An 11,528-nucleotide genomic window follows, 5' to 3' on the forward strand; every position below is an offset into this window, starting at 1 on the left:
GGCTCGGGATCTGTATTTATTTTGTAATTGAAAAAATATCCGGGATGGACAGAGGGGGCACAGTAGCGAGGGATCATTGTATACGAAATATTCCTATTAAAACGAAACAATCAAATCACTTAAACCTTTCAGGGATAGTGGTAATTAATCTTTATATGTAAAATCCTAAAATGATAAATTAATTAAATCTTAATAAAAACTAAATCAATTAAAGTGAAACTAAATAAGGACAAATACACATTGGTTGCAGCCCCCAAGTAAAAATCTAAAGTTGATGTTCCTTTCATAGTATTTGACTCCATGCATGCCATTGAAGGCGATAAACATCCAATTAAACCGGCAACACTAGCTGTGAATACTCATGTTTGTGCCATTGACAGCATTAGGTGTCTAATTAAAATGGATTAGACATCTAGCCAATGTGTCACCTGCGAGGGTTAGATACATATTCGTGCGTGAAAGGGTTAGAGCAGTGGTTCTTAAGAACCCCACAAGTTTTACATGTGGATTCATTGAACCCTTCAGAATACGCGGAGTTCATGTAATCGACTTTCCTATATTTGAATTTAAAATGAAGACTTTGTCGTTAAAATGTTGTCTGTAAAAGTAGTAAAGCAATAAAACAACAAAAAATATCTTTTATAATGGGTCAAAATTATTTTTCGAACGGATCATGTGACTAGCACCTTAGAGACTGTCATTTGCTTTGCTTAGCCAAAACCACCTGAGGAAAGAAGAGGCAATTTTTTTCAAACCTAAGCTTTCAAAAGCAACCGCAATGACTGTGCGAGTACCAAGGATTGAATATATGGACCATGAAATGCCGGAGAGCACCGCCAAAGTGGTGAGAGTTTCAGTTTGTCCCACTAAAGACGCTAATTGTACAACAGAGCCAGTTAATTTTATTGCTAACACTGCGTTTTGAGGTCATCAACATGTTTTGCCCCCCCCGCCACAAAAGTCAAACTCCACCTATGCCCTTTGAAATAAATTATCAACGCCAATATATCGAAGCTAGCACACCAATAATTTATCAAACTCCAATTCAATATTCTTCTCATTTTGACAGCATGTTTGATAAACGGGTCAAAATTTGTGACCCCGCTTCGGTTGTATTTCCTCATACCAAGTGCGAGTCAACCTTCCACTGAGCAAACCAGTTCCTCCTCCCATCAGATTGAGGACTAGCAGTTTAAAAAAAAATGGATTAGGCCTGTACACTGGAAGCAAACCAGTCCAAAACCTGGTCTAAAAAGCCACTTTGCCTAGATTTAATCAGCGTACGAAACTAGGGCTCTGCGTTTCTTTACCTTCGCCGAACCCCTTAGACTCACTCACCGACCCCTGGGGTTCGATCGAACCCAGGTTAAGAATCACTGGGTTCGAGTTTTGCAAGAACTTTTAGAATTGCGGTTTCTAGGTTTATGGTTCTTCTAGTCGTACATTGCGTAACCATAAATGTCAAACAAAATTTCACCGAGGCTTACAAAAAATAAAGGAAGAGCTACTTTGATTTCTGTAGACCCATATCACTTAAGACTGTGTCCACTGTCCAGTAAGATAGTTATTTATCACAATAAGACTTTTCTTTATTTCACAAAGGCATAAAAGATCTTAAGAAAATATACCCAATCTGTACACAATATTTGAAAGAGTGCTTTACAGTTAAATTACAAACCTACCAATTTTAAACATTACACATGATGACTTACTGCATACTACAACAACCAAACATTTCAGAGTGCATTTTCGGAGTTCTTCCTTAGCCATTAATAAAATCTCATATTCAACATATGGGGAGGGAAAAAAAAAAAAGATAATCAACTAGGTTTGGTGGACGGGGAGGGAATAGCTCTGGGGACTCCGGGGCCCTGCCTGGGAGCTTGGGGGTGTGCTGAATTCGTGTTTAAATCTGCATTCCAATAATCCAGTTCTCCATACCTGTAACTGAACATTTGAAAAAGTGTAAAGTTTGAGTTATGGAATGTAATTAATGAGTTCTTACCCAGAAATCGGCTCTGAAGTAGCTGGTGGAAATGGAAGCTAATAAGAGAGAATAAAAACTTTTTAAAGATATGAGGATAACCCTTTTCCCATGTCAGACTACATCTTGATTATTATGTACTGTAACGATTGCATTTACAATAGGTGTAATTCCAGTTTTAGCTGCAGCTGAATAAACAACTTGATCAAATATCCTGCAGCAATGGATGAATGAGTGAAAAAAATATTTACCCTCTGTGGGGGGACGTCTGCTGGAATTTGAGTGGTAGTGTGTGTCTCAGTATTTGTAGGTCTGTTGGATCTGCCATTTTCAGTATGATGTGGCCTAGAAAAGTTAAACACACTTACATATTATTTTCCAGTACTTTTGTATTTCTTACATGGTCATCTAATAAGATTTTGATTACCTGAAACGGCGGGCTGGTTTGAGACAGGGTTTGAGCGCTTCTCTCTTGAAGAGAAAAAGCAGTACCAGAACAAGAAGAACCAGTAGAGGAACGATGAGCAGGAAGAAGATCAACAGGCCATTCCTAAGGGAGTGGTCTTAAAACACACAATGTACATTTGATAAAGGTGCACTTTGGACAGCAAAACAAACAAACAAAAAATTCAATTCAAAATCTTATTTTAAAATTTAAAAAACAAAACAAAATATTCTTCACAGAAGCAGAGGTGTATGCATTGGATTTTAACATTATACTGTAGTTGTAAAAAGTTTTATTAAGATCAGTGTTATTATTTTTATATCAAGTACTATGCACAAAAATACTTAGTTTAACAAATAACATCAAAATAAGCTAAATCAATTTACAGTACCATGTTGGGCACACCTGTGTTCATCAAAAATGAGGTTTTATCCATAAAATACATATTTACTATTGTTGATAGTCAATGTAAGATTATGCACAGTTTAAACCAGGGGTGTCCAAACTTTTTGCAAAGGGGGCCATATTTGGTGTGGCAAAAATGTGGTGGGCCGACCTTGGCCTTTACGTAGAACAATATATTTAAGCAAATTTTAGCAAGCCATTCTGTGTGTCACATTTGCTTTATTTTTATTTTTTTTAAATTAATTTAGGGTTATCAAAATTATCTCGTTAACGGGTGGTAATTAATTTTTTTAATTACATTAAAATATTTGACGCAATTAACGCACATGCCCCGCTCAAACAGATTAAAATAACAGCACAGTGTCATGTCCACTTCTTACTTGTGTTTTTTGGTGTTTTGTCGCCCTCTGCTGGCGCTTGGGTGCAACTGATTTTATGGGTTTCAGCACCATAAGCATTGTGTAATTATTGACATCAACAATGGCGAGCTACTAGTTTATTTTTTGATTGAAAATTTTACAAATTTACTACAACGAAAACATTAAGAGGGGTTTTAATATAAAATTTCTATAACTTGTACTAACATTTATCTTTTAAGAACTACAAGTCTTTCTATCCATGGATCGCTTTAACAGAATGTTAATGTTATCATGTTGATTTATTGCTATTATAAACAAATACAGTACTTATGTACAGTATGTTGAATGTATATATCCGTCTTGTGTCTTATCTTTCCATTCCAACATAATTTACAGAAAATTTTGGCATATTTTATAGATGGTTTGAATTGCGATTAATACGATTATTTAATTTTTAAGCTGTGATTAACTCGATTAAAAATTTTAATCGTTTGACAGCCCTAAATTAATTATTTCAACAATCTCGCAACTAGCCTTTGTGGCGTTCTCTTTCGACTCTCGGGCTCTTGCGAAATACTGCTGCTGTAAAATTAAACTAGCTTCAAGTTGCTTCAATTTGTCGCTACATATCTTCCCTGTAATCTTATCGTACATGTACATGTCTTGTTTGTTAATATCGCCTCACATTAAACTCTTTAAAAACAACGACTGTCTCTTTGCAAATGAGGCTGACACAGTTGTTGCGTATTTTAGTAAAGAAATAGTCCAATTTCCACCTATCCTTAAAGCGTCGGCCGTCACAGTCAACTTTCTTTTTTTTTGTTGTTGTTGATTGTCGCCATTTTAGAAAATTGGGAGTAAAGGGTCACACAGGGTAATTGTGTTTGGAGTGCTGCTGCCTTTTAGTGGGTAAATGAGAAGCAGCATTTAGTGTGTAAGCTACTTCATTAGCTGGTAGCATGCCGACCAATTTATTAAGTCTGTGTGCGGGCCAGACGTTATTGATTTTATGATAGAGGCTGGGGGCCAGATGAAATTTGACCAAGGGCCGCATTTGGCCCCCGGGCCGGACTTTGGACATGTCTGGTTTAAACGATAACACATAACATGTAAGTTTGATTTAAAATAAATTATATATAGTACACTATCTGAAAGTTAACCACAGCACTGTATTAAATGTACTGTACTCGATTACAAAAATTCTGTGATTCTTTTGGGCACCACTAGAGGGATTATTATTATTTAACATACTCCAATCACATTTAATTTAAAATAAATAAATAAGTAAAACAAGATCCTCTTTTATATACAGTGTAATCAAAATATTGTATTTTTCCAAAAAAAAAAAAAAAAAAATATATATATATATATCATAATCAACAGAAGACCACCTTTTATAATAACATATCAATGACTTAACACACATTAAGAAAACAATGAATTTCAACTGTACCTATCTTAGTTGGGCCACTGTCAATGCTGCCGCCATTCCCCGCCCGGTTACAGTTTGGCGAGCTCCATCCATCGTCGCAGTGGCAATGTCCTTGGTCATTGCAAACCTGGAGGCAGTAAACACAATCAATAGGGCCTGACTAGACAAGACAACTAGAACCAGTCAGAGTCATCCTAACCCCATGGCTGTTGCACGTCCTCCTGGCGTCGCAGTTTAAGTTTGGCACCAGAGCAGAGGCGTTGACGCACTTAAAATCTATGCAGGTCTGACAAGAACACGAGAGCAAAATAAGACAAGGCTTGCCTGGCTGGTTTCTCTGAAAAGGTTTCTGTTTATATTTATTCTTTAACTTCTTACTTTTCCTTCAGCACAAGGACTCCCAGGATTAACATAGGCAGGATCCAGCACATCTGGACCGAGGTTGAAATCTGCGTTGACACACCTGGACCCGTTTATGACCTGTATACTGACATGAGCACCCGGAGGTGGGTGGTTGACGTCCACGTTGGTACACTGCACCTTTCCGCACATGGCGTCTCTGCAATGTAAACACTCATTGGATGCTTTTCCACACGGATTAAAAACTAGCCCAGCAGATCGAAATTTGACTCACGCCAAACCACATCGGATATAGTCTCCAGTGTTGGTTATCCCACAATTGCCGAAAAGGTTTCCCTTCATGTTTAGATTCAGAAAACAAACATCTGCTGCCTTTGTTGCTTGATCTGCCAAAATCAAGGGGGGAAAAAAAACTTTCAAAATTGAGAGAATGTATTTTTAATCTGATGGGTGAAAGAAATAGTCCAGTTAAAAGTCCCAAATGGGCACATTGGACTCATACAAAGCGTGAACTCGTGGCTGCAGTTACTGATGGAAAACTTACCTGGCGCAAAAAGACCTCGACACTGGAAGTCGTACGTCTGGCATCGGCCCTCGTAGCAATACGCCTCGCTGTTCTGACAGGGCATGCCATCCATGATGTAGAAGTCATTGGGGCAGAAGGCGCTGGTCCCGTTACAGAATTCGGGAAGATCACACGTATTGGCAGACCCCCTGCACGGTGTCCCAGCCACTCTGAGCTAGAAGTGGAACAGCGTAACAATTTCCAGTTCAACCAAATTGTAATCATTTTCAGATAACATGCATCTTTGTAACCAATCTCTTTGTAAAGCGTAATGTTAATATGGTAGCTTGCCCACCTGGCAATCTTGGCAGCAGCTGCCCTGAGCACAAGCGGATCCAGTGGTGAGTTTGCAGGTGGCAGCGTTACAACATTTATTCTCGCAATCCTGCGACAAAAAAAAAAAAAAATTACTCTGATTCGGCCACAAAAATACAGCTCAGTACGAACAAATATTTGTTTGATAGTCGCAATGTATCAGTCCATAAATTCTGGAGGAATTTACAAGGAAATAGAGGGTACCTAATGCACCCAAGTAGCCATCTGGTATAATGGCACAGCTAAATTACATACATTAGCAACATAATTAAAAAAAAAAACAAAAAAAACTGACACGTAAGGAACCAATCAAGGGTAAATATATTCTACGGTTTATGTTGCTGCTGGCGATAGGGAACTGATGATACCCAGCTGTCAGACCACATCTTTGTTCAATCTCACAGCACATAGAGCTTTTCAAAATTTCACATGAATACTGAATGGGAAGTGAAACCACACTTACCTGTTACCTGCTTACCTAAATGTCACGTCAATCAACCACTAAACTAAACAGTTAGTGACTCACGAGAATTGATATGAGTTTAGATCTGTACACTATATTCTAGGTACCACAACATTTGTACGGTAAATTGTGTAAAGTTAGAATGGTATTTAAATCATACATTTACTTTTAGTATACTGTATGCTTTCCCTAAATTTCAATGTTTTAACAGGCAAGAACATTTCATCATTGAAATTTTAACCTCTCTTTAATCTCTCATTTATGGTTTGCCCCAAGGTTCTATGCTCTGCCCCCAATGATTCCATTTATCTTATATAATTTTTGGGAGGGGGACAGAACAAACATATCAAACTTTGCACTACCTCTGGCATGCCACAGTCACATTCCTCGTTTTCTTCCAAAAGGCCGTTGCCACACTTTGCTCCACCGACGATGTCCGAGAGAGAGGGTTGGTTAATCAGACATTCCCCTCTTCCACTAAGGATGAGCGCCTCGAAATCTTCGCCGCTGCAGCGGCTGAAACTCGTGGCGCCACTAAACAACACCGCGGAAGCAGCAGACGTTTTGTAAATAACACAAATAAGAGACAAAATTCACAAACTCGTGAGTTTTACCTTGCTGTAGATGCCATGATGCAATTTCTTCCATCACATTGGCAGCGGTCTTCATCATGATTCATGCCCAGGTTGTGGCCGATCTCGTGGGCCACAACAGTGGAAGTGAAAATCAGGTTGTCACCACTAAACTGGTTAAAAACATTCAACTTAGTCACAAGATATCAAAAATTGAGGTAGTACTTCCCACTATTAAACATTATGCTTTCCCTATAAATCAAGAGTTCAAAAGGAAAGAAACAAGTTTGCCTTTATCGTAATAGCATTTCAAATTTCACTAGTGTATTGCTTTTTTGCTAATAAGGGTCATTCTATGCACGATCACATATTTTCCCTTCATCTCTTCAATCTTCTTTAAACTTTAAGGTGGTTAGAAAAGGAAGGACAAGACCACTAAATATTTTTGTTTGGAAGATTATTTTTGTGCACAAATACTTGATCAGCTTGAATAAATTCCTCAAAAGATAAAAAAGTGACAACATTTTAATGGTTCTGACTTAAACAATTAATGTTTTTTTGTTGGAGTCACAAAATCAAATTTTGTCTAGTTACTTTGCCGATGTCAGGCTACTAGACCACAACGCCTTCCAATATAACACATTTACTAGATGAATGGAAAGAATCGAACAATTCTCTCTCTCGTCAATGGCCTAAGAATGTCACAGTCAAACTGGTTGAATGAGGACTCCTCTTTCATCCTGTGTAGCATGTGTGTGTGATGCATGCACATGAATAATAGAAGGTGTGTCATTTTTCACAAGCTCATTCTACACCTCACATGTGAGGCTAGCTTGCATTTGTTGTAAAATAGAATTGAGCTAGAGGGCCTATCAAACAAGCCCACATGTTTACAAGTTTATGGTATGTTCAATTAATCACTACTAAACTACCATTACAGTGGTATGAAAAAGTATCTAAACCTTTAGGAATTTCTCACATTTCTGCATAAAATCACCATAAAATGTGGGTTATCTGATCTTTGTCAAAATCACACAGATGAAAATACAGTGTCTGCTTTAACTAAAACCACCCAAACAGTTACAGGTTTTCATATTTTAATGAGGATAGCATGCAATCAATGACAGAAAGGGGAAAAATAAGTAGCTAAACCCTGTGCCTAGGGAGACAAATAGCAATTGAAACCATTTTATACCAAACATTTTAAGTCAGTTGTGTGCCCAATCACTGATGAGTGGTTTAAAGCTGCGCTGCCCACTATAAAACACACACCTGGTAAGAATTGCCTTAACGTGAAGCATTGTATGATGTGCTTCATTGCTCGGTCAAAAGAGCTGTCTGAAGACCTGCGATCAAAGATTGTTGATTTGTATAAAACCATCTCTAAATTCTGGATGTTCATCAATCGACAGTCAGAGAAGTTGTCTACAAATGGAGAGAGTTTGGCACTGTTCCTTCTCTCCCAAGGAGTGGCCGTCCACTAAAGATGGCGCCAAGAGTTCAGCTTAGAATTACTCAGAGAGGTAAAAAAGAACCCTAGAGTGTGCTAAAGACTTACAGAAATCACTGGCAGAGTCCAATATATCTGTGCACACATCAACTATATGTAAAACTATGGCCTAGAATATGTTCATGTGAGGACTCCACGGAGGAAGCCACTGCTGTCTAAAAAAACTCATTGTTGCTCATTTAACTTTCACAAAAAGGCACTTGGACACTCCACAGAGGTTTTGGCAAAATATTTTGTGGACTGATGAAACCAAAGTTGAATTGTTTGGGAGTAACACACAAACTCTTGTGTGGAGGGAAAATGGAACAGCTCACCAACATCTAACACCTCATCCCCACCGTGAAGCATGGTAGAGGAAGCATCATGATTTGGGGCTGTTTTGCTACCTTGGGGCCTGGACAAATTGCAAACATCAATGAAAGAATGAATTCAAAAGTTTATCAGGATGTTTTGCAGGAAAACCTGAGGCCGGCTGTCAGACAGTTGAAGCTAAAAAGAGGTTGAATGCTGCAACAAGACAATGATCCAAAACACAGAGGTAAATCAACTTCAGAATGGTTTCAGTAGAACAAAATACATGTTCTAGAGTGGCCAAGACAAAGTCCAGACTTAAACCCCATTGAGATGCTGTGGCATGACATAAAGACAGCGATTCATGCCAGGCATCCCGGGAATCTGACTGAACTACAGCAGTTTTGTAGAGAAGAATGGGCCAAGATTAGTCCTGATCGATGTGCCAGACTGATATGCAGCTACAAAAAGTGTCTGGTTGAAGTGATTGCTGCCAAAGGGGGAATGGGCACAAAATACTAAATGTGATGGTTCACTTACTTATTTTTCCTCCTTCTCTCATTGTTTGCATACTATCCTCATTAAAATATCAATACCTATAAATGTTTGGGTGGTTTTAGTTAAAGCAGACACTGTTTTTTCATCTGTGTGACTTTGACAAAGATCAAATCACATTTGGTGGTGATTTTATGCAGAAGTGTGAGAAATTCCAAAAGGTTCAGATACTTGTTCATACCACTGTATGTGTTAGGAGTAGAATCAAAAATATTGATGAGTCAGGAGTCAAACTAACCACATTGATTCCGACAGAGTTGGTGGTTGAGCACGCCGTGCCAATGAAAGCCATTCCCAGCGTACCACCTGGGTATGAGCTGGCCCGACCACTTCAAAACAACAACAAAACAACCATTGCCACTTGCTGACTTCTTATCTGACAATCACTCGACCGCTGTGAACTCACATCAGTAGCTGACCGATGTCGTGCCGGGTCCTCGGCAACAGGTCAGATTTCCTCCACTTGACGAAGTCGCGCAGCACGGTGCCCGCTGTGCCCTCCACTGAAAAAGGGTTTTCCTGTTGAAAGATTTCTAGGCCCACTAGCACAACACGGATGTTCAGCTGCTTGTAGTACTATAATGGAACAGATAGGATAATTTCAAACTGAATTAATTGAATGTTTTCAATCTCTTTATATATCTTACCCCATCTAGCAGGTTGGCCATTTCCACCATTTCCTCTCGAATCGCTGTCTCATTCCCTTGTTTGAATTGATACTGTCAATTAAAAATACCGATATTTGCAGTTTAGCATTCACAAGAGAGTGAGTATCTGTGTAAAGAATTACTTGCATTACTTTGAAAACTCACCCGGAGATGATCCACAACCAAAACCAGCTCGATAAATCTCGTCTGAGGTAAATTGCGTTTCTTCTGTTGAATTAAACAGAATGACATGAACATCTTTTTTTTTTTTTTAGTACAAGTCAAATTGCCTAGCCACTGTATAATAAATGTGAGCATCCTGACCCGCAACAGAGCAGAGATTGCTTGTCTGGGCTCAAAAGGTTCATGCGTTGGGGTGGCTACAGCTTCATGGATGACTCCGCAGCTGACGGGTTCAGTCTGAATGTCGGTCAGTCGGTACAAAAGGTGCTCATTGGTGAGGGACAGCGGAACAGGTTCGAGTCCATAGCTGTCGTTTGCAAAAAGGATCACACCCCTAGAGATGAATCAAAATGTTAGCAAAACATCACATTTAAGGACTCCAGATATGTTAGGTGGAAACAAACTGTCTCAGATTTCCTTATTCTGCCTGTCACTACTCATATAATCGTTGGGAATGACTGATTAACAGAACTCCAGTTTGCATAATAAGCTCAAATGAATCACCAGATGGACACCAAAGTAAATCAGCGAGTCCTAACCTCAATCCATGGCAAGTGCTGAGTGCCACTAGTGAACTCTTGTAGCCTTCCACCTCTCCATGATAATAACAAGACACCTGAAGGGAAAACGAAACCAACTAAACTTCTAAAAGGAAATGGTTCTGAATTAAGTCGTACATGAACTTACATGCTTCAGATGTGCTGCTCTGCGATCACCAGTGACATGAAAATGATCTCGGACAAAATCTGGATGCAAGAAATCCCTGAGAAACAGGAAACAACAATAAACCATAATATTCTCAAGATTTTATAGAATTATTTTCTTAATTTGTTAAAAACCTGTTCCTCTTCAGATGAATAGTATAAGGTGTGCCGTCTATTTTCAGCAAATATGATTTATCCTCCTCAGAGTTCTGAAACAGTTTTTAAAAAAAAAATAGATTTTTGGGAGAAAAGTGCTACCTAATTATGTGAGCAAAATTGACTGTCACTTGCCTGTGTAGAAAGCAGTTGAGGTTGAACGATGGAATACTTTAAAAGTTTTAACCCATTTATAATGTCTGTAAGAAAATGTAAAGGACACAAACAAAACCATTTCATATTTACACATCTTTACTTCCGTTTACTCGGGCTTTAATGCTTTAGTCTCAACTACTCATCAAACAACTCACCTTTGTTGTCAAATCCAGGAATAAAAAACAGCAATAAAACAGCGACGATGAGGTAATGCTCGACCATGTTCTCACAAACTCACGTAAAACCAAACGACGGAAAACGCCTATGTTAATAATCCTAGTGACTTTTTACTTTAATACTAGAACTAAGCGTCGAACCTCTTCCTATGCACAGGTGCGTCAGAGAGGGTGTGGCCAAAATGTTTCGCTTCTTCTTTGGCCAGTAGGTTTTTCAAACTACACGTTAATGTATTTTCACATACTTATT

The 11,528-nt window shown here is 38.6% G+C and overlaps 1 protein-coding gene across 1 annotated transcript; it reads right to left on the reverse strand.

Annotated features, from left to right (window-relative positions):
- Positions 1–1,541: 1,541 nt before the first annotated feature.
- Positions 1,542–11,462, reverse strand: adam9b (ADAM metallopeptidase domain 9b). Its single transcript, XM_057826199.1, has 22 exons — positions 11,258–11,462; positions 11,082–11,146; positions 10,926–10,999; positions 10,774–10,849; positions 10,626–10,702; positions 10,228–10,420; positions 10,069–10,131; positions 9,904–9,975; positions 9,663–9,832; positions 9,495–9,585; positions 6,943–7,073; positions 6,691–6,862; positions 5,846–5,935; positions 5,530–5,725; positions 5,260–5,371; positions 5,004–5,184; positions 4,825–4,911; positions 4,647–4,752; positions 2,412–2,547; positions 2,236–2,329; positions 2,006–2,043; positions 1,542–1,947 (listed from the first exon to the last, which is right to left on the reverse strand). Exons 1-22 carry the CDS (start codon positions 11,322–11,324, stop codon positions 1,821–1,823), a joined length of 2,418 nt encoding a protein of 805 aa, XP_057682182.1. The 5' UTR covers positions 11,325–11,462; the 3' UTR covers positions 1,542–1,820.
- Between the last annotated feature and the right edge of the window lie 66 nt (positions 11,463–11,528).

This window comes from Corythoichthys intestinalis, chromosome 21, assembly GCF_030265065.1.
Source record: "Corythoichthys intestinalis isolate RoL2023-P3 chromosome 21, ASM3026506v1, whole genome shotgun sequence".
In the NCBI taxonomy this organism is placed as follows: Eukaryota; Metazoa; Chordata; class Actinopteri; order Syngnathiformes; family Syngnathidae; genus Corythoichthys; species Corythoichthys intestinalis.